This window comes from Artemia sp. Qi Xiang Cuo, chromosome 7, assembly GCF_049724085.1.
Source record: "Artemia sp. Qi Xiang Cuo chromosome 7, ASM4972408v1, whole genome shotgun sequence".
NCBI lineage: Eukaryota > Metazoa > Arthropoda > Branchiopoda > Anostraca > Artemiidae > Artemia > Artemia sp. Qi Xiang Cuo.
Genome location: NC_142800.1, coordinates 5,991,840 through 6,019,203, shown reverse-complemented (window position 1 = coordinate 6,019,203; position 27,364 = coordinate 5,991,840). Strand labels below are relative to the sequence as shown.

At 35.2% G+C, this 27,364-nt stretch overlaps 1 protein-coding gene across 2 annotated transcripts in view; it reads left to right on the top strand.

The window, feature by feature from the left end:
• The window catches only part of LOC148949889 (equilibrative nucleoside transporter 1-like), a 220,031-nt gene that overhangs the window by 38,986 nt on the left and 153,681 nt on the right, over nucleotides 1–27,364 (top strand). For both annotated transcript variants that reach the window (XM_089091357.1, XM_089091356.1), the window contains exon 5: nucleotides 13,053–13,147. In XM_089091357.1, the coding sequence (XP_088947483.1) occupies nucleotides 13,053–13,147 (95 nt within the window). The remainder of the gene's footprint in view (nucleotides 1–13,052; nucleotides 13,148–27,364) is intronic.

Sequence of the window (27,364 nt, the reverse complement as noted above, 5' to 3'; positions counted from 1 at the left end):
GATTCAATTAGACTCTGATTGCAAAACTAAAGAAATATTAAATTCGAGCTTGGTGAGACTTTGAACTGAAAGGCTGGTGTATCAAATATATATATATATATTTGATACACCAGCCTTTCAGTTCAAAGTCTCACCAAGCTCGAATTTAATATTTCTTTAGTTTTGCAATCAGAGTCTAATTGAATCTCAATAGTTGTACAAGCTTATGGTTTTAATATGATAACTTTCACTCTAAATATAAGTGTGTCCAAATTTTACAAAATAAAAGTGGTGAAAATAATTCTAGAATATGTTTTAAATATGTCTAGAATATGTTATAAAGGTTTTACTGATGAAGAGATACAGAAAGATAGTGATATCACACTATAAACAGTGATATAGGTAGATGCAGAGAGAGATAGCGCCATAGAACCTTACCAGTTATGAAGGTTGTGCAGCTCAGGGATTATCAGACTGCTATTTTTGTGTATAAATTTTGGATTGATATAGGAAGATATTTCTCTAACTTCTTTAAAAGTAGTAGTTGCCTACATAATTATGGGACTAGAAATATTGATAGTCTTGCTATTGAATATTGGCAGAATACTCTGACAAAAATTGGTCATTTGGGATCGAATGTTTGGAATGCAACATCCACAGTAATTTAAAAATAGATTGAAGAAGTATTAATTGGGAGGAGGGAATCGTAGTTAGTTTGGTCCTTTTTCTTCTTTTTCTTTTTGACGAGAACATATTTATCTTTGATTTTATTTTTAAAGCTATTTAGTTGATGTTACGGATATTTATTCTTGTAGCTGTCAGTCTTCAGAGCTTTGTGTCCTCTTGGATGGCTACTAAATGTTTCAACCGTATATATATATATATATATATATATATATATATATATATATATATATATATATATATATATATATATATATATATATATATATATATATATATATATATATATATATATATATATATATATATATATATATATATATATATATATATATATATATATATATATATATATATATATAATATATATATATTTATTTATTTCGAAAAATCAATTCAACTGTAGATCCAAGCGATATTTTCTATAAAAAAAAAATTAAAATTAAAATCAATACCAAGAAGTGACCAAAATAGTTTGTTTTTTTCTAATTTGTAACCAAGGCCGTTTCCAGGGGGAGGGATTATATATATATATATATATATATATATATATATATATATATATATATATATAATCTTAATTATATGCTTTTTGTAGTGAGGCTCCTAGCGTCCTTTCCGCAAAATTGCCAAGTGGCAGCCAAAACAGCATAAAGTGCAAACTGAGGGAAGAAAAATCGTTTGGCACAATAAGAGGACTTTCTGTTGATGTGGATGCTAATGAACTGGTAAAGTATAATCCAGGCCTTGTAGAGGAAGCTCTCCGTTTCGGACAAAGGGAAACGGTCAGACTGACTTTCAAAAATAAACTGACCATGAACTTTGCCATGTCTAACGGAATCAAGCTTGGATACGACTTTTTCCGGGTAACAAAGTACAAAGAGGCCGCAAGAAGATGTTTCAGATGTGAAAGCTACAACCATCTCATTGAAAACTGCAAGAACTGTCCCAGATGTTCTAGATTTGCTGAATCTCACACTAGTAACAAACACGCACCATGTAACAAAGACCCAAAATGCGTTTCATGCGAAGATTCTCATGTCTGCTTCAGTGTAGCATGCCCTAAAGTAAGAGAAAGTCTGAAAAACAAGAGTAAGCAACGAATATGCCTCTTAAAGCTCTTAGTCTGAATACCAACGGTTGTCGCAATAAAGAAAAAGCCATAGGCGATCTTCTCCAGATTTATGACGTAATGTTTACCCAGGAGCATATGCTTTCTGGACTGAATACAAATTTACTAAATAGATACCGGTCTCACGATGTCTTCATACAGCTCGCAAGATCTACAGCAGGGCGTCCGTTCGGAGGCCTGGAAATATACACTAGGAAGGAACTATCGCCTAAGCCGTCGATTAGAAGCAGTAATCTATTTTGTGTCTCTGCTGAGGGAATCGAGTTCATCAATGTATACATGCCCACTAGCTACAACAATGCTGTCTCTCTAACGAAATTCTCAAAAGTAGCAGATGCCCTTGGACGACATTTGGAGTCTCTTGAGCGTAGTGGGAGTAAGTGGCTAATAGCTGGTGACCTCAACTGTGACCCTACCAAGTACCATATCCTGTCTGATATTTTTCTAAACTGCCTTCCAACCTCTTACAATATCTGACCGAAGCCCCTGGATTTTCCGTACACCAATACTAGTGTTAGTACGTCAAACACTGACCATGGACCTTCGTCCACACCCATCCCTGTCCCCCCAGTTATAGTGTGTACTATCGATTCGATTAGTGGCGATGCCGGAAATTCGTTCCACCTGCATTTAGCACAGAGCACTAATAGCGTCAGTTCCAGAAGGTGGGTCTACAAGCAAAACTGGCAGAAGTGTAATATTGCCCTATATATGGCTACTGTTGCTTTGGTCCTTAGTTGCATAAAAGTTCCGTTTCATCTAGTATGTACTGGTTCTTCCAACATGGTAGCATCTATTGAACTCAACACTTACTATCATCAAGTTACCCACGCTCTGAAAGCTGCCGAATCGAAAGCGGTTCCTACAAGAAGAGCCAAAATTGGGACAAACGAACCGATGTGGTCTGATTCCATCGAACTCCAGACGTCAAAACGACGTGCTAAAATGTGGCTAAACATTTGGATTGCTTGCGGAAGACCGTTACGTGGGATTGTATTCGAGCTAAAACGGAGTACAAAACGCAAATACAAAGCTGAGATGAAAAAGTACCGTATTATCGGGCAACAGTTCATTGAGAACAAGAAATCATGGCGAAATCCAACTTGACCGGGCGACCGTGCACCTAATACTTCCCTGACACTGCATGACTGGCACTCTTACTATGCTTCGGTATACGAAGACGAGAATCTTGCCATAACCAACCAGTATGAAAAGGAAGTCACCAGCTGGCTTGCGCGCTTCTCGGGACAGCGCTGTGTTGTTCCCATATCCCTGGAAAAGATCAAAATCGCGATCAAAAAGGCACTTTCCAAAGGAAAAAATGGGACAGATGGCGACGGTCTCACAACAAAACATCTCAAGCACTTACCTGAAAGTTTCTATTCCCACCTTCAGCTTATCTTCCAGATATGCATCACCAGGGGTTTTGTTCCAAAAAGTTTCCTGAAAGGAGTCATCACTTGTATCGCCAAGAAAGGAAAAGATCCCAATGACTGTAAATCTTTCAGACCCATTACAGTCTCTTTCATCCTGAGCAAAGTGTTTGAGTATGTGATCTTCTCCGAGCTGGATACTGGAGATTTTGGGGATAATCAACTTGGATTCCAGAAAGGTCTCTGTTGTCCAGAGGCTCATTGCCTTCTTGCTAATGTACTCATGGACTCAGAGAGAAACACGTCGCCTCTCTATATGTGTACTATAGATATTTCAAAAGCGTTCGACAGCGTCAACCAGATGCAAGCAATGAATGCTCTACTGCTGAGTGGTGTAAGTGCGAGCATAGTGAAAATATTGAAATTCTGGTACGAAAATTCAATAGTTTCTGCCAAATGGAAAGATAGAATATCAGATCCCGTCAAAATCGAAAGAAGCATGAGGCAAGGGAACGTTTTTAATTCTCTCATTTTTAGAAATACAATTTCCAAGACCCTGGACCACATCTCGCCCTCCCTTATATTTTACGGTACCGACATGTCTTACCTTGCATACGCTGACGAAGTCCTTCTGCTCAGTAGATCGAAAGCTGACTTACAAGATAACCTGAGTCGACTCCACAGTGGCTTTCTTTCTATCGGGCTCTCTATCAGGTTCAGGTTGAGGTTCATACATTTTTATAAACAAAAAAAAAAATAATTGTCACAACATTTCGCACTAAACAAAGATGTTGTTTGAAAAAGCGACCGGTTGGATATCATGCATGCCAAATCATCAAACCAATTAAAATGAAAAAAGGGGAAAACAATAATAATAACTGGAATATCAATATAGAGAATATTCTCTATATCAATATAGAGAAGTGCGAGTTTTTAACCTTCAACGCACCTAAAAGTGAATCTGTGACCCTCGGCAATCATGCAGTCCCTGCAGTGTCTGAGCTACGATATCTGGGTATCATGATTGCAAAAACGATCGGTAAAACCAGGCAATCCATCGTCAAGCAAACAACCACCGCCATTAAACGTGCTTACGGGTCTGTAGTGCCGAATCGCGGACGCTACTCCAGGAAATCTCTAGCCTCAATTTATCGTTCAATTTGCCAGCCACATCTAATCTACCTTGCCGGTGCATCCCATGTGCTGACAGTGAGAGACTGTGAAAAAATCCGAAAGTGCTACTATAAGTATGCAAAGTTTCTACTGTATATATCCAAGCGATACCGGAATTCTCGACTGGAAAAATATGGAATTCCGGAGCCATTCAAGTAATGGTCGACCATTCGGGACAATTCAGTGTTCAAAGTCAGATTGATGAGACGTCGTTTTTCACCTGCATTTATTTGAGTTTCGTATCTTTTTTCTTTTTTGTTGTGCTCCACTATAATCTTTTTGTAGATGGTGGGTAATTAAAATTATTATTATTATATATATATATATATGTATATATGTATATATATATATATATATATATATATATATATATATATATATATATATATATATATATATATATATATGTATATATATATATATATTGTTAAAATAGTTATTTTAAAATTGTTATATATATATATATATATATATATATATATATATATATATATATATATATATATTTTTTTTTTTTTTTTAAATAGTGAGATGGACATTTTGTTAAAATAGCTCAAAGTCTGATAACAAAAAACTCCGGTGTCGACACAGCCCACCAGGGCCCGGGGGTAGGCGTTGTAAGTTATGCCCTAGGGGCATATAAACAATAATTAAATAAACAATCAATGCAAACAAACATACAATAGATATTAATGTAAATTAATAAATAAATTTAGTTTTTAAATGAATTTTCTTATGTTACTAAGTTTTAGACAATAGAAAATTAAAGGTCATAAAGGCAATAAGGAATCTGGAGATCAACTACGCTGAAAAATATGGCTATCTCACAATTTTGATTGGATGTGTTTAATAAGGTTTCGATGTTTTATTGTTTTTTAGTTGTGCACTAAGATTAGTGAAAACAGGGCCACCAACGGGAAGGTTTTGCACAGCCAGGCCCGTCCGGCCACCCTTTAGGATTAAACCCGACCCCCTAATATCCTCCCATTTGTAGCGCAAATGTGAGTATAGACTTATATAGTGCTTGTTAATTGTTATCTCTTTTGTAAAGTTATTTTAGTTTTTTTAGTTAATTTTTTTCTGTTGCTAATTTTTTTCTGTGGTTTTAGACAATAGAAAACAAAAGGTCAAAAAGACCATAAGGCTTTAATGTTTTATTGAGTCTTTTTCTAAAAACTCCTCATTTTGTTGTGTACAGCCAGCTCTGCCCGCCCACCCCTTAGCATTAAACCCGACGCCCTGACGCCTTGAACCTAAAAAGTTGAGTAGAAATTTCAGCTTCCATTTTTATGAATATCCGAAATTATCTGAGGGGAATATGTTTGGGGGAGCATATTCCACGGCTGGGAAATTTCTGCTGGGTGGAATTTAACGCGGGGGAATTATCAGCAGGAAAAGAAAATGCTTAAAATCCTTGCCTTAAGGGTTGTGCGGGAGTGTCCTCCTCAAAAACATATTTTCTATCTGAAAATCAACTACGCTGAACAAAATGGCTAACTCACAATTTTGATTGGATGTGTTTGGGAGAATGATGGGCGTGGGGGGGGGCTAGTTGCCCTCCAATCACTTTCGACTATTAAAAAGGGCACTAACCCTTTGAATTTACAATCCAATGAGCCTTTTTTAAGTTTCTACGACAACACCTTCTATCAAAACCTTATATGCCCATTGGGCATAACTTAAAACCCTTGCCCTAAGGGTTGTGGGGGAGTGTCCTCCTCAAAAACATATTTTTATCTGGAAATAAACTACGCTGAACAAAATGGCTATCTCAAAATTTAGATTGGATGTGTTTGGGGGAATGAGGGGCGTGGGGGGCGGGGGCTAGTTGCCCTCCAATCACTTTCGACTATTAAAAAGGGCATTATCCCTTTAAATTTCCAATCGAATGAGCCTTTTTTGAAGTTTCTATGACAACGCCTTCTATAAAAACCTTATATGCCCCCAGGGCATAACTTAAAACCCTTGCCCTGAGGGTTGTGCGGGAGTGTCCTCCTCAAAAACATATTTTCTATCTGGAGATCAACTACGCTGAACAATATGGCTATCTCAAAATTTTGATTGGATGTGTTTGGGAAAATGATGGGCGTGGGGGGGGGGGGGGGCTAGTTGTCCTCCAATCACTTTCGACTATTAAAAAGGGCACTAGCCCTTTGAACTTCCAATTGAATGAGCCTGTTTTGAAGTTTCTAGGACAATGCTTTCTATAAAAACCTTATATGCCCCCAGGGCATAACTCAAAACCCTTGCCCTGAGGGTTGTGGGGGAGTGTCCTCCTCAAAAACATATTTTTATCTGGAAATCAACTACGCTGAACAAAATGGCTATCTCAAAATTTTGATTGGATGGGCGTGGGGGGGGGGGGGGCTAGTTGCCCTCCAATCACTTTTGACTCTTAAAAAGGGCACTAGCCCTTTGAATTTCTAATCGAATAAGCCTTTTTTGAAGTTTCTACGAGAAAGCCTTTTATAAAAAACCTTATATGCCCCCAGGACATAACTTAAAACCCTTGCCCTGAGGGTTGTGAGGGATTGTCGTCCTCAAAACATTTTTTCTATCTGTAAATCAACTACGCTGAAAAAAATGGCTCTCTCAAAATTTTTTTTGGTTGTGTTTGGGGAAATTATGGGCGTGGGGGGGGGGCTAGTGGCCCTCAAATTATTTTTGAATTTTGAAAAGGGCACTAGCCCTTTGAATTTCAAATCGAATCAGCTTTTTTTGAAGTTTCTACGACAACACCTTCTTTAAAAACCTTATATGCCCCCAGGGCATAACTTAAAACCCGTGCCCTGTGGGTTGTGGGGGAGTGTCCTCCTCAAAAATATATTTTCTATCTGTAAATCAACTACGCTGAACACAATGGCTATCTCAAAATTTTGATTGGATGTGTGTGGGGAAATGATGGGCGTGGGGGGGGGGAGGCTAGTTGCCCTCAAATGACTTTCGACTATTAAAAAGGGCACTAGCCCTTTGAATTTCCAATCGAATGAGCCTGATTTGAAGTTTCTCCGACAATACCTTCTATAAAAACCTTATATGCCCCCAGTTCATAACTTAAAGCCCTTGCCCTGAGGGTTGTGGGGGAGTGTCCTCCTCAAAAATATATTTTCTATTTGAAAATCAACTACGCTGAACAAAATGACTATCTCAAAGTTTTCATTGGATGTGTTTGGGGGAATGATGGGCGTGTGGGTGGGGGGGGGGGGCTAGTTGCCCTCCAATGATTGTTTCTATTAAAAAGAGCTCTAGAACTCTCGATTTCCAATCGAATGAGCCCCCTTTGAAGTTTCTACGGCGACCCCTTCCATATGAAGTGCCTCTGAAAAAAAAAAAAAAATGATAAATAATTAAACATTGGAGCCGTATGGCCTTTACTATAGGTAACGCTACAGCGTTTCCTCTGATACTACCAAGGTAAGTGAAACTGCCCACCTGATCAATCTTTTCATTACCCAATGTTTTTGGGGTATTTTATTTTCTCTGTCTTAATGAAAAAAGTGTTTGGTATAGTGGTACTAGATCTTGTACTTCTATTTGATCTTCAAAGATCTATAAAAATAAAGCTTGCAAACGTTAAATACCTTGAAAGATCTCTACAATAATAGAATTTGAATTTAAATCAATGAAGTCTCTTCTAGCATGCTTTCCGTATCCATTATAGAAGGAAAAGGGGGGGGGGGACAGTATAGACCCACTCTCCTTGCATGAAAGTTGAATGAAAAAAACTCTTTTGGTTTTTCTAACATTTTCAATGGGTTTTGTTTTATTTTCCTAATTCTAACATTATGTTAGAATCCTAGATTATAACATTAGTTTAAAAGTCCCGCTTCCTCTTCTAGAAGAAGAAGAAAAAATTCATTATTTAGCAAAATCATACCGCCGTGTAAAAGCTTAATAACAAGCTTGAGTGGGTTTTTGTGTTGGCACCGACAAAGAAAGCAGACTACAATTCGTTGTTATTGGAGGAGCTAGAAAACCGTGAAATTTAGAGGGGGAAGAAACGCTATAATATAATAATTTTGAGAATAATGATAAATAATTAGATCAGAGGTATCCTGAGGTACGGAGAAACCTCGTAGTTGCCAGAGGCGTTCACATTAAAGAGATATAAAAACCGCTTCATTGGGGAACACTATTCTCGTGAATTTGCAAAGCCATGCTTAATAAAACAATGACTTTCTTCATGAAGTTTAAAAAAAAAGAATAAAAAAAGAAGTTTAAAAAAAAAGAAAAAAAAAGAATAAGAAGCAATAGGCTAGTGTTGCAAAACTAAGGTCGATGCCATTCAAGTGGCTAAAAGTAGAGAAATGGAGAGAGAAGATTTTTGTGCGAACGCCTTGTCTCTAGAACATGCTGCTATAAGCTGTGTGACCTGTAGATTTTTTTTCGTATTGTGGTGAAGATATAAGGGGGATCTTTTCAGCCCTTGCGTTTCGTTGCGTTTCTTATATTCAGTTAATTGAAAGTGCCAAGGAAAGTAAAAATTAAATCAAATTTTTTGAAATTGAATTGTTTGAATTTTTATTTGTTTGAATTGTTGAATTGTTTTGAATTGAATTGTTTGAATTGTTAAATTATAAACAAATACAACCATGCACTACTTAAACAATTAGGACAGATCGGGAATTTAGTAGTGAAAAAGATCCCGATGTGCAATTAATAATTTTTGTAGTAGCGAGCGTCAAATTTAAAACAGAAACATCTGTGAAAACTGTAAAAAATTAGATACAAATACTATTGCACTAAACAGCCTCTACAAGGTTTAGCCTTTTTGAAGGTGTTATTCTCTTTGGGAATCCATAGGTTGCTAATGTTCAATTCTTATGGAGGAAAACTGTTGTCAAATGTGACTAGTTATTTTGGCTTTATTCAATTTCACTTCTCAACGTAGCAATACTGAAAAAAGCGGTTCTACTCTAAGAGGCCATAATTTTTTAACCAATGGTAAAATCTTGGAAAATAGCGGTTTTCAGGCTTGAATAGATCTAGAAGGGTCCATGGGCGAAAAAATGTTTTAATTTGATGTTCTTGACACTTCCAAAAATCAATCAGTCGAAAAATATAAAATACGGAATTTAAGGTCCTAATAGTAGGCCTAATTATAAATAATTTCTGAGACCACACTGTCTTTGCAAAATTTAATATATTATTTTCTTTTTAACAGAAAGAATGACAACTTTTTGTTATATAGAGTAACGACTAAAATATTAAAAGTATTAAACAGAAGTACTGAAGATTTTTGGAACCAATTTCACATTAATTCAACAACATTAATTCAAACAACTTTTTCCACAAAATAAGTTTTTCAAAAAAAAAGTAAAGAACTCAATTAAACTAAAAATGAGCAAAAATAGAATCAAATAATCTACCAAGCGTGAAACTACCTAAAATCAGCATCAATAAATAAATGAAACGCAAAACGAGCAGAAATTACAATAAATAACCGAGTCAAACTCAAAACGAGTAGAAATTAACATGAGTAGGGCTCAAGACCCCTATGCCTTCCTAAGACCAGAACATAATTTGCACTTTACTGAAAAAATATAAATGTTTTTACTTTTATAACTAAAATAAATAAAATAATATTCATATTTTGTTTAAAAAATATCAGCATATTTATATTAAACTGACACTGGAAATTTCTATGACAACGCTTTCTACAAAAAAACCTTATATGCCCCCAGGGCATAACTTCCAACCCTTACCCCGAGGGCTGTGGGGGGAGTCTCATCCTCAAAATAAAAATTTCTGGACCTTTTAACTACTTCGAACAGAATGGCTATCTCAGAATTTCGATTAGATGTGTTTTTGGAAATGGTGGGTGTGAGAGGGGTGTTAGTTATCCTCCAATCACTTTCGACTATTAAAAAGGGCACAAGCCATTCTAATTTCCAATTGAATGAGCCGTTTTTGAAGTTTATACAACTTCGCTATCTATAAAAAACATTATGTTCCCCCAGGGCATAACTTACAACACTTGCCCCGGGAGCTCTGAGAGGGCTATAATCTTCAAAGACCTAATTTCTTAAACTTTTGAGTACGTTGAACAAAATGGCTATATCATAATTTTAAGTGGATGTGTTGTGGGAAAAGGTCGGCGTGAGAGAGGGATTAGTTGCCTTCAAATCGCTTTTGACTATTAAAAAGGGCACTAGCCCTTTGAATTTCCAATTGAATGAGCCCTTTTTCAAGTTTCTGTGACAAAGCTTTCAATAAAAACCTTATATTCCCCCAGGACATAACTTACAGCCCTTACCCTGAGAGCTGTGGGGGGGAGTGTCATCCTCAAAGATATATTTTCTGGACCTTTCAACTATTTTGAACGAAATGGATATCAAAATTTTGATTGGATGTGTCTGGATAAACGGTGGGCTTGGAAGGGGTGTAAGTTGCCTTCCAATCACTTTTGACTATTGAAAAGGACACTAGCCATTTCAATTTGCCATCAAATGAGCCCTTTTTGACGTTTCTATGACAACGCTTTCTATAAAAACCTTATATGCCCCCTAGGGCATAACATACAGCCCTTGCTGTGAGGGCTGTGGGGGGTTGTCCTCCTCAAATACCTAATTTCCAGAACTTTCAACTATATTGAAGAAAATGGCAATCTCAAAATTTTGACTGGATGTGCTTGGGGAAAAGGTGGGCGTGAAAGGAGAGCTAGTTGCCCTGCAATCACTTTCGAGTATTAAAAAGGGCAATAGCCCTTTGAATTTCCAGTATTTCGAATGAGCCCTTTTTAAAGTTTCTACAACAAAGTTTTCCACAAAAACCTTATACGCCCCCAGGGCATAACTTACAACCCTTGCCCTGAGGGCTGTGGGGAAGTGTCCTCCATAAAAACATAATTTCTATCTAGAAATCAACTACGCTGAACAAAAAGACTATCTCAAAATTTTGATTGGATGTGTTTGGGGGAAGGGTGGGCGTGAAAGGGGTGTTAATTGCTTTCCAATCACTTTCGGCTATTAAAATGGGCACTAGCCATTCCAATTTCCAATCGAATGATCCCTTTTTGAAGTTTCTACGACAACTCCTTCGATACGAAGTGCCCTGGTATGGAAAAAAAAATCGATACGATGTCCCCCAAAAATTTTTTGGGGAATGGTGGGCGTAAGAGGGGGGCTAGTTGCTTTCCAATTACTTTCAATTATTAAAAAGGGCATTAGCCCTTTGAATTTCCCATCGAATGAGCCCCTTTTCAAGTTTTTACGACAACCCTTTCTATAAAAACCTTATATGCTCCCAGGACATAACTTATAACCCCTGCCCTAAAGACTGTTGGGGGAGTGTCTAGCTCAAAGATATAATTTCTGGACCTTTCAACTGCGTTGAACAAAATGGCTATCTCAAAATTTTGACTGGATGTCTTTGGAGAAATGCTGGGCGTGGAAGGGGTGTTAGTTGCCCTCCAATCACTTTCGACTATTTCAAAGAGCATTAGCCATTTCAATTCCCAATCGAATGTGCCTTTTTTGAGTTTCTACCATAACGCTTTCTATAAAAACTTTATATTCCTCCACGGCATAACTTACAATCCTTGCTTCGAGGGCTCTGGGGCCCTCATCCTCAAAGACCTTGTTTGTTGATCCTTCAACTACGTGAACAAAATGGCTATCTCAAAATTTTGATTGGATGTGTTTGGGGAAAAGGTGAACGTGAGAGGGGGCCTAGTTGTCCTCTAATCACTTTCGACTATGAAAAAGGGCACTAGCCATTTCAATTCCCAATCGAATGTGCCTTTTTTGAAGTTTCTACCCTAACGTTTTCTATAAAAACTTTAAGTGCCCCAAGGACATAACTTACAATCCTTGCCCTGAGGGCAGACCTAGTTTCCAGATCTTTCAACTGCGTGAACAAAATGGCTATCACAAATTTTCGATTGGATGTGTTCACAGCCCTTGCCCTGAGGGCTGTAGGGGAGTGTCCTTGTCAAAAACATAATTTCTGTTTGGAAATCAACTATGCTGAGCAAAATTGCTATCTCAAAATTTTGATTGGATGTGTTTGGGGAAATGATGGGCGTGGAAGAAGTGTTAGTTGTCTTCCAATCCCTTCGACTATTAAAAAGGGCACTAGCCATTCCAATTCCAATCGAATGAGCCCTTTTCGAATTTTCTACGACAACTCTTTCGATACGAAGTGCCCTGGTATGGAAAAAAATAATACATTGTGCCAATATCGTTCTTTACTTAGGCAGCGCAATGATTACTACTGCTACTAAGAACTCGTTGGAACCCAAAGCCGCCCGAGGATGGCTGAGCCGCCGCCGCATCACAGCACCGCGAAGCTGAGTCTGCCTATATTTCCCTTGAGGGTTACCGCTTCTCTAGCACCGCCGAAAACTTTCAGTTAACAATACGAAAGCTTGTTCCTTAGAAGGGTTATCTAAATGAAAGTATTTTATTGCGAGCTGTTTTGTCCTTTCCGTTTCTGAATTTAATCGTCTCTCACATGTTTCTGACAAATAATTAATTGCGTCATCGTTAGTAGAATTACTAGCCCGTACTGAAATGGTAGGTTTTTATCACTTTTATCCTGCATTAGTTTGTTATAATCTGTTTCTTTCAAAATCACCACTTTATTTTTGAATATTTCCCTTCTTGTGTTTTGTTTTCAGTGAAGTGCTATTCATTTACTTGTAGTCTGTTTTTTTTCATGCTTTCCAAGTGTCTCTTCAACTCATCCAAATATTTTTATCCAATTTCTAGAGTCCCTGGAAAAATAAGAATTATTGGAGGAATAACTAGTGTAATTATCATTTTCATCGTGACAACTGCTCTTGTGAAGATAAATACAGATCCTTGTGAGTAACTAACGAGTCTAAAGCTTGCTTGTAGCGTTTGAGCTTTGCAATATAGGAAGCTGAAGTAATTAGTTACAGGGTCGTGTGGATTTAGAGAAATTCTCATTATGGAGTTGGTGGAGGGTGCCTCCTCCTTAGAATTTTGAAGAAACCATTAATATGAATGACTGTCAGTGTCAGTATTTTTTGAGTGTCATGCCCACTTATAGAGCTTTAGCAGTAAATTGGGAAATGTATAAATTGGGTATTAGATTGTACTCATGGAATTCTTTGAGATGAAAACTGTCAAAATAGTTTCTGTAGAAAAAGAAACGGTAAAAGTGCATATCAGGTGTACATTTGTAGGAAACCCTAAAAATTTCTGGAAACCTCTTTGACGCAATCATAAACTGTACTTATCTCGTTACTAAAGATACCTTTCCTCATTTGACCCCCCTTCCATTGAAGGATAAATATCCTCAGTTGGGTTTCAAAAGAGCGTATCGCCATAATTGTAAATTTTTAGAAGTTCAGGAAAAAAACCTCACAACTGCTTTTATTTCCCCTCTGATAACCGTAAAACAAAAGCGGATTGATATGTGTTGATTTTAAATATCGGTCCGTTTTTGTTTTACGGTTATTGGTGGGGAATTAAAAACATTGAGAGGTTTTTTTTGCTCATCTGAAAATTTAAAATTACGGACATACGATACCCAACTTTCCTTTTGATACCCGACTGACACTATACAGCCCACTTTACACATTCCTATTATACTTTACAGTACTGAACGGTTGTAGTGGCCTGGTTTATGGGTAAGCGGTACTTTATTGCAACCGTAAAATGCAGATAAATCGGGCCGTTACAACCGTTCGCTATGGTAAAATTTAATGGTAGTATGTAAAATGGGTTCTATATTTATCCACCAATGGCAGAAAGGTGTGGTAAAGTGAAGAAATGCTCCTTTAGGAATCAGATAAGTAAGTATTTATGTTTCTTTTAAAGTAGTTTCCAGAAATTTTTAGGGTCCCTTCAAATGTGTCCGTGATCTGCACCTTTACCAAAGAAATTACCTGTTTTATTTTGATAGAGTTATTAATAACCTTTATTCTCCTCCGACCCTGCCGCAATTTTTTGTGATTCTGGACTTTGGGTTGAGTAGAATTAAATTAAGAAACCCGAGAAGACTTACATATATGGTGGACAGAATTACTGTCGTACGTCTGTTGAGCTTGATCTCAAATTATTGTTGAGAATTATTTTCACATAATATGTATTATGCCCATAAAGACAAGTCGCAATGAGACTGCAAGAATTTTTAGCCGTGTGGTCTTAATTGCTTGTCCATGTAACACACGCTGCCATATTTTGTCTTTGATCGCTCGTTTTTATCCTTCTTTTTTTAGATATCCGTTTTAATTTTTTTTATATTTTTTTTTCGATTTTGGAATTTCACTTGTTTTGATTTTCCAACATGTCATTACTAATTGGAGTTCAAATAATGACTAATGAATGGAATTTCATTCAGACATTTTCCATTTTGACATTTTTGCCAGTTTTTTTTTCTTTTTTTTTTGCTTTTACGTTCATCCTTTTTTTATTTATTGGCCTCGAAATTTGAATTTGGCTCTTCGGGATTTGTGATAGGAATTTTTATAAATAAATATCTTATCCATCTTATCTAAAAGGCAATTTTGTATATGAACCAATTTCCCACCCCAGATTTAAAAAAATATCCTTTCTTGTATTTTCATTAAAACAATTAAAAAAAATTCTCACCCCTAGATTTAGACATAGACATAGATATTTTTACTTTCCGAAAAAATAAACATTCAACAAACATCAGAAATAACTAGACAACCACATTAGGATTAAAAAAAATCCTGTTGGTGGCTGCATCTTCTAACCGCCCTTTAATCAAAAATAAATAAAAACAATAATAATTATTAATAAATTCTTATTTTTTCAAAAAAAAAGAAGGTCAGGAAAAAAAAGTCAAGAAAACAATTTACATTGTCACACTCTAACCATCCTCCTCCCGCCCCCCCCCAATCTCCAAAAATTATCCTCCTTTTTCAACAAAAAAATTCTTTAACTTTTTATTAAATGAAACTAAGTTATCGGCCGCTCTAATACTATCCGGGAGACCATTCCGTACCGAAACACCTATGTTCCGTAAAGCAAAACTTGACCTTGTGAATGTCAGATCTCACTGACCAAATGGTCAACATTTCGTATAGAATATTCATGGTAGAGAGAATTGCGGGAAAATACATTCCAAAAGTACTCAGGAGATAACATATTCAGACACTGATAGCTGATAATCACGCTGCTGCCAAACATTCAGAATGCCAAATTTTTTGTAAGATTGGGCAGTGCTTTCACAATGGCACATCTTTCCGAGTACTCTGATTGCTTTATTCTGAACAATTTGTATCCTTTTATAGTTGCCGATTAAATTACTGGCCCATACCGAGCATCTGTACCCAATATAAGGGTCTACAATAGCGCTGTAAATGAGCTTGAGGGTTGACAGAGGAAAGGTATGCTTCAGTTTTCTCAGTATTCCGAGTCCTCTGGCAGCTTAAGCTGATACTATCTCACTGTGTTTTTTTTACAGCTGAGATTGCAGTCGATATGAAACCCAAGTAACGGATGTCATATACTTGTTGAATAACCTCAGAGGCATATACAACTACCGAATCCAGTGGGGAAAGAGTCCCAGTTCTGCTAAAAATCATGTAACGGTTTTCTTTGCATTAACAACGAGGCAACTCACACTCACAAATACGCGGAGACACTGAAGTGCATGGTTCAACAGCTTCTTGAACAGACTTTGCAAAAACAGTTATAGCTGTATCATCAGCAAATGAAGTAACAACCCCCTCACTTATATAATACTGCAATGTATCTACGTAAACTAGGAACAAAAGAGGTCCCAGAACGGAACCCTGCGACTCACCACAAGTAACAGGCATCAATTCACTGACAATATCTTTGTGCACAACACTTATACACCGACCGAAAAGATAAGATTCAAACCAACTTAGAGCACTATTTTTAATTCCTAATACTTTTTAACCGTTGCAAAAGTATATTAAAATTAACTCTATCGAACGCTTTCTTCAAATCAATAAATACCGTTAAAGGAACTAAATTTTTTTCAAATCCATTATTCAAATTATCTAAAAGGTGACGCATTGCGTGCAACGTTGAGTGACGCTTTCTGAAACCGAATTGACTATCACTAACAAATCCAAAAGAATTTGAATAAGAATAAACTTGGGAATAAATAACTTTTTCAAAAATCTTAGAAAATAAAGGTAAAATTGATATTGGTCTATAGTTGGACAAGTCATTCTTGTCACCTCCTTTGTGATGTACAATCACTTTAGCTTGTTTTAACGCACGTGGTAAGTCACCTTTTCTCATTGATAGGTTTACTAGGTATAGGAGAACCGGTAGGAGGTAAGCACTTACAACTTTAAACGCCTTAAGGCTAAGTCTATCTGTTCGTGCAGGGTTTGACTTTATTGACTTAACAGCGGTAATTACATCATTCAGATTACACTCAACAAAACTAAAGGGTTGGGGATCACCTCGATTGTCGAGGAATTCCTGTTCCAAAAACTGGTCACTATTCTTTCCTGTCTCACTAGAAATATCACTACCAATTCTAGAGAAATATTTACAAAATTCATTTATAATATCCTTCTCATTATGGACACTTTTACCATTAATTTCCCCTTTTTCTGGGAAAGCTGAAGATTTGCCAGTACCAAGCACAGTCTGTATAGTTTACGTACCTTGCATATCACCTTTGTGTTGTTCAAATTTATCAGAATAAAACTGTTCCATTGCAGTTCTGCGAAGGGAATTTACTTTATTTCGAACCTTACGAAATGCTTCCCAACTACTATCAGACTCACAATTCAGGTATGCCTTAAACAGGTCATCCCTCACTTGCATTAGGTCAGTAATTTTATCGGTAATCCATGGCTTACTTTCTCTTTCTTTTGTTCTCTTTCTTTTCTGGATCTCAAGAACAGGACAGCACCTATCATAGATTGGACCAAGAATATCCATAAATTTATCAAATGCTCGAGACGGATCATCATTAATATCCGTCACTTCTTGCCAAGACAGCACACTCACTTCATCCTTGAACTTCTTCAGATTTTCGGCCTTCATCTCCCGTGAGAGATATTTCTCTTTAGCTATTTTAGGCTTCGAGATTGATCTGATCGTACAAACTGATGGGAGATGATCCGAACCTGGAGTAACTGACACGTCTGAATGGCATTGCGCAATGAGGTCATACGAAACAAATATATTATCAATTAAAGTTACCAAATGTTCTGTAATCCTTGTCGGAATAGTAACAGTTGGGTAGTAGCTATGACAAAGCGTCAAGTTCAAAAAATTTAAATTAGGGCCGGTCAGTTTCAGCAGATCGAAGTTGAAATCACCAATAAAAACACACTCGCGATTTCTTCTAAGCACATTAGTCATAAACTGTTCAAAATCTCCCAAAAAAATCATCTGGAGTAGCACTAGGCGACCGATAAACCGAAGATATCAAAATCTTTCTTTTATCAATCTGGGCTTCAATAGATAATATTTCCAGCCTACCTTCATTCCAATAACAAAAATCATTCAGAACTGTACGGTAAAATTAATACCATTCTTCACAAGAAACGCCAAACCTCCTCCCCTCATTACTGTCCTTGATTTACCAACAATTTGATACCCTGGAAAAAAATGTGACGAGAGAAAATTCTCCTGAGTAAAAAAAGATTCACAAATCCCAAGAATATCAATACTACCAGTATAGTCCTTCTTTTGAATTTGCTGGGGCCCCCGTACCAAACAGGTTGTGTGTGTACTTTCAAGTAATTGGGTTACCAGGGTCATTTGCCTATTACAATGAGTTCTACATGGCTTGGCAGACATGTTTTTTTTATTATGACATCGATTTTTTGTTTGTCAGTCGATTAGAGAAAGTTGGTGGCTAGTCCAATATAATAACTTGATTGGTCGGTTTTCTAAAAAAAAAAAACTTGTCATGCTACAATTTACTTAATTAAAAAAAACAAACTCGATATAATTTACTCACACTGCATTCCAATTTTCATTATGCATTAAGACATTGTTTATAGTACACCATATATTTTTAGCTTTTGAAAACAATGGATTTGTCTATTTTCAATGTGAGTACACTTTTCATTCTTTTATTTCCCAAAAAAAAATAAAGAAAAACGTTTTACTAGTAAATTCAAATTTCAGAGGGACAGCCCCCCTCCCCTCCAACAATACAAAATCTTAAGAATATGACGACTGTATTCGATAGAAACGTCAAAGCACGCTTTTTTTCTATTATGTAAATAAAATCAAGTTTTACAAGTTTTAATTGTTTTGAAAAACAGTTCTTTATCATTCAGAAATAAAGCTTTTTCCTAACATTTACAAGTTTTAATTGTTTTGAAAAACAGTTCTTTATCATTCAGAAATAAAGCTTTTTCCTAACATGATGTATTTTTCTGCTTTGAATGAAAAGCTTGCGTGTTACAAAGAGTGTGAGAGTTTTGGGGGGGGGGGGGGGGTAAATTTAACAGGCTCTTGCTATAACCGGGGTTTGTCTAATTCCGATGTCACGGCGGATGCCTTGGGGAAAAAAATAGGGTGGGAGGGGGGCCTAGAGGCCCTCCATTTTTTTTTTTTTTGGGTTACTTAAAAAGGACATTAGAGCTTTTAATTTCCGTTCGAAGGGGGCTCCAGATAGGAGCTTTTAACTTCTATAGTAGGGTTCTCTGATGATGTGATTTTAATTAAAGTTCTATGAGTTGTAGAGGGATGTTTTCCCCCATTTTTCAAAAATAAGGCAAATTTTTCTCAGGCACATAACTTTTGACCGCTATAGCTAAACTTTATGAAACTGAAATATTTGAAATCATAAGGATTCGTTCTTTACACTAAAGTTTTTATTGTTTGAAAAAAAAAGTTGTGAGACAAGGTCAAAATTTAGTGTAAAGAGCGATGCGATGAGGAGGGGGGACAGTCCCCTTCATATAGGTAATAATTTCTGTTCGTTTTAATGTCGCTCCTTACTTTCATTTTTAAAAAAAAAACTTTTTTTTAAATTTAATTTATGATCGTTTTTTAGTTAATGTAGCTTTTATTTTCACAACAATTTTACTTTTCTTTTCCTAAATGGATGTCTTTACAAATTAACTTCTATATTCCTGTATTTTTCTTCTGGCAAAAAAATACAAAGTTGCAGATTTTTGCAGATATGAGCTTGAAAGCTATGTAATAGAGTTTTCTGATACGCTGAATCCGACGGTGTAATTTTCATTAAAATTCATTCACTTGTAGGGGGTGTTTCCCCCCTCTTAAAAAAAAAAAAAAAAGACTGAAGTAAGGTTTTGTAAAATTTCGTGGCAAAACCCAGTTTTTGTCGAATTAATATTCAGTTGCTCAAAAAATTAATTTAAAACCTCTTATTTTTAAATCAAGATGTTTTTTACAAAACTTTATATGCCTAACATAAACTGAATTACTTTCCAAACCCAAAATGCATTTTTTTTTTCATGCTTAATTTTTGCATTTTTTTAAAGGAAGAATATACGTGCTATAATGCCCCTCTGGAAAGGAGAGATATGCAAAGTCGACATAGCTTTATTTAATTTTTTTTAAGGTTCATTTAGACGAGGTTACGTGCGCGCCCGTAACCTCGTCAAAATGAACCTTAAAAAAATGAAATAAAGCTAGGTCGACTTTGCATATCTCTCCTGATTGGTCTCTAAAAAACCAGTCTGGTTGAAAACGTGGAGTTTTCGTACTGCTCACTTTTTGCAATGTGTAGGAACCAGTGGGAACTCCCCGATCGTTTGGAAAGGTGACAAGGACAGGCAGACACCTAGGACGTAGTTTCAATACGAGTTCAATCTCGTTTCTTGAATGAAGTATCTGTACTGTATATTCAAGAGGTGAAATCAATAAAGAGCTTGTTACTTACTTACAAATATTTTTTATAATTTCTTGAATGAAATTTCCTTATTGTGTGTATCCAAGAGTTGACTTCAAGAAAGAAATTTCTTGAAGTCCCTAAAAAACCAGTCTGGTTGAAAACGTGGAGTTTTTGTACTGCTCACTTTTTTGCAATGTGTAGGAACCAGTGGGGAATCCCCGCTCGTTTGGAAAGGTGCCAATGAAAGGCATGAAAATAGCATGTAGTTTCAAAACTTGTTTAATCACGTTTCTTGAATGAAGTATCTGTACTGTAAATTCAAGAGGTGAAATCAATAAAGAGATTTTTACTTACTTACAAATATTTTTTATAATTTCTTGAATGAAATTTCCGTATTGTGTGCATCAAAGAGTTGACTTCAAGAAAGAAAGTGTTACTTACTCAGAATTTTTTCATAATTTCTTGAATTAAATTTCTACATCGCGTAGCTAAGTGAAAATTGTTTGTGATAAAGAGAAAAAAAAGCTACTTACTTGCGATTTTTTCATAATTTCTTGAATGAAGTATCTGTACTGTATATCCAAGAGGTGAAATTAATAAAGAGTTTGTTACTTACATACAAATATTTTCATAATTTCTTGAATAAAATTTCCGTATTGTGTATCCAAGAGTTGACTTCAAGAAAGAAATGGTTACTTACTGAGAATTTTTTAATAATTTCATGAATTTAATTTCTACATCGGATATCTAACTCGTCAAAACAATAAAGTTTGTTACTTACTAAGAATTTTGTCATAATGTCTTGAACGAAATGTCTTTTTTTTTTTTTTTTTTTATCAAAAATGTGAATTAAATAAGGAATTTTATAATTATAATGAGAATTTTTTTCATAATTTATTGAATTAAATTTCTACGTCGTATATCTAACTCGTGAAAACAATAATGTTTGTTACTTAATTATAATTTTGTCATAATTTCTTGAACGAAATGTTTTTTTTGTTTATCCAACAGGTGAATTCAAGAAAGAATTTGCTATTTAGACTGAGAATTTTTTCATAATTTCTTGAATTTAATTTCTACGTCGTATATCTAACTTGTGAAAACAATAAAGAGTTTGTTACTTACTTAGAATTTTGTCATAATTTCTTCAACGAAATGTCTGTTTTGTTTGTCCAACAGTTAAATTCAAGGAAGAATTTGCTACTTAGTTACAATTTTTTTCATAATTTCTTGAATGAAATTTCCATATTGCGTCAAGAAAGAAATTGTTACTTACTGAGAATTTTTTCAATAATTTCTTGAATTAAATTTCTACATCATTTAGCTAAGTGAAAATTGTTTGTGATAAAGAGAAAAAAAGTTACTTACTTTTGATTTTTTCATAATTTCTTGAATGAAGTATCTGTACTGTATATCCAAGAGGTGAAATCAATAAAGAGTTTGTTACTTACTTACAAATATTTTCATAATTTCTTGAATGAAATTTCCGTATTGTGTATCCAAGAGATGAGTTCAAGAAAGAAATTGTTACTTACTGAGAATTTTTTCATAATTTCTTTAATCAAATTTCTACATCGTGTATCTAAGTCATGAAATTCTTGAATGATATTTCCGTATTGTGTATCCATGAGTTGATTTCAAGAAAGAAATTGTTACTTACCGAGAATTATTCTCTAATTTATTGTATTAATTTTCTACGTCGTTTAGAAAAGTGAAAATTATTTTTGATAAAGAGAAAAAAAAAGTTACTTGTAATTTTTTAATAATTTATCGAATGAAGTATCTGTACTGTATAAATAAGATGTGAAAATAAATTTAGTTTTTTACTTACTTACAAATATTTTAATAATTTCTTGAATGAAATTTCCATATTGTGTATCCAAGAGTTGACTTCAAGAAAGAAATTGTTTTTTTTTCAAAAATTATTAAATTAAATTTCCGTATTGTGTATCCAAGAGTTGACTTCAAGAAAGAAATTGTTACTTACTGAGAATTTTTTCATAATTTCTTGAATTAAATTTCTACATCGTGTATCTAAGTCATGAAAACAATAAAGAGTTTGTTACTTACTTGGAATTTTTTTCATAATTTCTCGAACGAAATGTCTTTTTTGTTTATCCAGCAGGTGAATTCAAGAAAGAATTTGCTACTTACATCTGATAAGGAGCGAATGCACGCGCAAATGGCTTAGCGCAAAAATACCAGTTTAAGAGTGCTTGTCAAGTGTGAAATAGCAAATCGTTTTTTTTTTTCAAATAGTTAGTTTTTTGTTTAAAAGGAATATTGGAATTATTGCATTAGAATGCATCTTGGTTAGAAGTTACAAGGTAAGATTTTTTGTTTTTGTTTTTTCATATAGAAATGCATTATAAGCATTCTTTTACATATCGCTAATCTGGTTGATGAAGGAAAATGAAATAGTTTAGAAAAAAATTTTAAGTTTTACTCAACAAAAGCTATGCGCCTGAGAAAATTTACCTTATTTTTGAAAATAGGGATAGAAAAAATATATACACTTACAAGCTCTGGCTGTACATCAGAAGTCTCTGGTATGACTTGAAGGAGAGTGTCCCTCCTATCTTGATCTGATGAGGTTGCTGCATATGAAACAGCCCATTCCATTTTCAACTTCCTTCCAAGCTGCGTGGCGCTAACACTGGCGTCAGAGGACCCTGGCATTAAAATATTCGCGGCTATTGGTTGGTCCAGGTCATGTGTAGTTCTACCAGCAGCATATTTGATAATAGATGGGCTTGTGGCGTGCATAAATGCTGTTTTGCTCCATATCGCCGTCTTTTCCAGATGGGCATTATAGCACGTATCTTCTCCCTTTAAAAAAAGACAAAAATTTAGCATGAAAAAAAAAATGAATTGTGGGTTTGGAAAATAATTAGTTTTATGTTAGGCATCTAAAGTTGTGTAAAAAAAATATTTATTTAAAAATAAGTGGTTCTAAATTACTTTTTTGAGCAACTTAATCTTAATTCGAAAAAAACTGGGTTTGCAACTAAATTTGAAAAAAACTTAATTCAGTCTTTTTTCTTTTTTTTTAAAGAGGGGGGAAAAAACCCCTAACAGGTCAATCATGTGAATTAAAAACCAAATTGCGGATTAATCAGATAAGAAAAAAATATTACAAATCTTTAAGTTTAAAATATGCAAAAATATGCAACTGTATTTTTTTTCCAGAAGAAAAATACAGGAATATAGAAGTTAATTTGTAAAGATATCCATTTAGGAAAAGAAAAGTAAAATTTTTGTGCAAATAAAAGCTACATTAACTAAAAAACGATCAGAAATTAAATAAAAAAAAAAAGTGTTTTTTTTTTTAAACTGAAAGTAATGAGCGACATTAAAACGAACAGAAATTATTACCTATATTAAGGGGACTGTCCCCCTCCTCATCGCAGCGCTCTTTAAGATAAAGTTTGACCTTGTCTCACAACTTTTTTTTTTCAAACAATAAAAAACTTTAGCGTAAAGAGCGAATCCTTATGATTTCAAATATATCAGTTTCATCAAGTTTAGCTATAGCTGTCAAAAGTTACGTGCCTGAGAAAAATTTGCCTTGTTTTTGAAAAAGGGGGAAAACACCCTCTAAAACTCATATAACTTTAATGAAAATCACATCATCATAGAACCCTACTATAGAAGTTAAAAGCTCCTATCTGGAGCCCCATTCGAACGGAAAATAAAATTTCTAATGTCCTTTTTAAGTAACCAAAAAAAAAAAAAATGGAGGGCCTCTAGGCCCCCCGCCCCCCCTCATTTTTTCCCAAAGTCATCCGCCGGGACCTCGGCATTAGTCCACCCCCGGTTCTAGCGAGAGCCTGTGAAATTTAACCCCCCCCCCAAAACTCTCACACTTTGTAACACGCAAGCTTTTCATTCAAAGCAGAAAAATACATCATGTTAGGAAAAAGCTTTATTTCTGAATGATAAAGAACTGTTTTTCAAAACAATTAAAACTTGTAAACATACCTATGATGGATAGATTTTATTTACATAATAGAAAAAAAGCGTGCTTTGACATTTCGATCGAATACCGTCGACCTATGCTTCAGCGAGGGACGGGTGTGCGGGGCGGAGGGCTGTCCCACTTAACAGAGCCATGACGTGTACCACGTTTTTCTTTATTTTTTTGAGACTACATAAAATAATGAAAAGTGTACTCACATTTAAAATAGACAAATAAATTTTTTTAAAAATTTCAAAATATTTTTTTTAATATAAAAAATGTCTTATTAAATCATGAAAATTGAACTGCCGTGTCGGGACATTATATCGGTTTTTTTTTTAAATTAAGTACATTATAGCATGACAAGTTTTTTTTTTTGAAAACCGACCAATCAAGTTATTATATTGGACTAACCACTAACTTTCTCTAATTGACTTACACACAAAAAATCGATGTCATAATAAAAAAACATGTCTGCCAAGCCATGTAGAGCTCATTGTAATAGGCAAATGACCCTGGTAACCCAATTACTTGAAAATACACACACAACCTGTTTGGTACGGGGGCCCCAGCAAATTCAAAAGAAGGACTATACTACTACCGTTAAAAATTTCAAGAAAATTATTAACATCATGGTGGTTAGAAGATGCATGACAGTTCCACTGAGCCACTTTAAGCCCTGACATACTACGAATATCAAAATCACTAGCAGCTGAATACAGGTTTTTACTTTGGCGAAGCGGACCGAAAACATGGCCAGTTAGATCACTGGCTATAGGTACCGAAAGAAGATTCTCAATACGAAACGGTTTACTCTGTAGAAGTTCCAGTCGGGAGCTGGAAAATTTTTTATTCATATTGCCGACAGACATCTGAAGAAAAATAACAGAAATGTCACAATAAAAGGCGTTTTCCACTTATCGACATGCAACACAATTTTAATCAAATACTTTAATACCGGTAAAGAGACTATTAGAAATCCGCGAGACAAAATTTTTACCAAAATATAAACAAGCGTTGCATGTCGGTTACCGTGGAAAACCCCTCCGATCACAGAAAAAAAAGAGAAAAAAAAGAAAAGAAGAACAGAAAAAAAAATAAAGTAATAAACATAAAAAAAACACGCACTATATAAGATCGTCAATCGATCAGATACGCCGGATCGGGGCAGTATCAGTTTCACGCACAAAAATGCGGGCCTGATCGAACCAGACACTACGATTTCCATACTTATCTCTCGAAGTGCTCAAAAGATCACGCTTTCGTTTTTGTATCCTCGTTAAAGAAGTCGAGTAAATCCTTCCCCCACCTACATTTTTGGGATATGCCCCCCCTGGTGATGGGCTTTGTCTTGAACTAGAGTTCCCTCTTCGTGGCTCTAGATTCTTATGACATAAATTTATATTGAAATTTTTATACCACCAAAAGAGAGGGAGGGTGACAGGTTAAAAAGCATTGTCCGTTTTTGGTATTAAAAGCATTTTTTTTAGCTGTAATATTGTTGAGATTTTTAGCTCAACAAATGTTGTGCATTCTAAGCCAATAAATATTTACAATAATAAATAAATTTTGTAAATAATATTTAAGCCAATCAAATAAATATTCTATGAAATATAATATTCTACGAAAAAAAAGCCGACTCGAAGTGTGCGCGTGCAGTTCCGTAAACCTATTTTTTTTCTTTTCAAAAGACAGAGTAAAATAGAATTTTACTATTGGACAGGTCACACGACTTATTTTTCTGCATTGTTACCTTTTGCTTCTTCTAAGCTTTTTGCTAATACATGAAGCATTTTAACTCATAATAAAAAATTACTTGCAGACTCGTTATCTGTGTATTCATTTCCGTAAATGTAATATATTTAAAAAGAGAGAATAAAAGAGAAATATCATGTTGATCAGGGTCATAAAATTTAATTTACTTCTTTATTTTTGCTTCTATTTGACAGGCCTTAACCCGTTCAGACTAACTAGGTTAATACCCTGTAGTCGGCACGCGGCAGGCTTCCATATATAGGTTCTCATTGTCGCTTGTCTTCTAAGCGCAGACAATAATGTTCAGGTGGTGGGACAAAAACTTCTTTTTCTTTCAATGATTTATCTAGTCCATATTTTCTATTTTCAAAGTTATGGTAGGTATTTATGACCTTATCCATGTCAAAATATATCCATTCTTCTAACCGCGTGTGTCTTTGCTCTTCATATTCATGTTTAACACGCTCTAATTGTCGTTTCCACATATTTTCTAACCGCCCGTGTCTTTGCTCTTCCTTTTCATTTTTGATACGTTTTTGGATTTTGATTACTTCAGACAATTTAGCAATGGTCTTTGCTTTAGCTGTCCGTATTGGTGTTGTCACAATTGATGGTCTAGGTTGTTGAATTTCAAATCTTATCACGTTTGATAGTTCAGGTGAAGAATCATCATTTATAGTAACTGCAACAACAAATTTTTATTTTATGGGCATTCCAGCCGACATTATATTATATAAATAACTGTTGTATTGGAATCTCAACAGTCTTATTTATGCTATGCATAACATCATATAAGGATATACTTTTATGATGCCATATATGATGTCATAAGAAATGTTTCTATGGTGTACTAACACTGTACATGACGTCATTTGTAAAAAACAAAATTAAGGCTCTTAACGAATTTTCTCAGACTTCTTAACTATCTAGATCATTTTTTACGCGAGAATATCCCAAGATACCAATTTTCCCGAAAAAATGTGGAGCCGTTTTCGAGAAATAGAATACATATATACATAATTAATGCTCAACTAGATATATAGTACCGGGAGCCCACCGGCTTCGCCACCGGGCCCAGGCACTCGGCACGCGACAGGCTTATATATATAGATTCTCACTGTCGCTTGTCTTCTAAGCGCAGACAATTTGAGCCTTTTCTTGATGTCATGTCGTCCAAATGGACCTTAAATTAGAAGTAAGTAAAATTACAATTTTTTTATTGGACCTTTAACTTTTGCTTGTCTCGGCTTGTCTTTTGTCATTATGAAGGATATATCGCAGAATCTTTGTTTCTTTCAATTGTTCAAGTGGTGGGACAAAAACTTCTTTTTCTTCCAAGGATTTATGTAGTCCAGGTTTTGGATTTTCAAAGGTATGAAAGGCATTGCCGACAACCTTTGTTTCTTTTAATTGTTCAGATGGTGGGACAAAACCTTCTTCTTCTGCCTTGGCTTGTCTTTTTTCATTGTGAAAGACTTATCGCCGAACCTTTTGTTTCTTTGAATTGTTCAGGTGGCGGGCAAAAACTTCTTTTTCTTCCAACGATTTATCTACTCC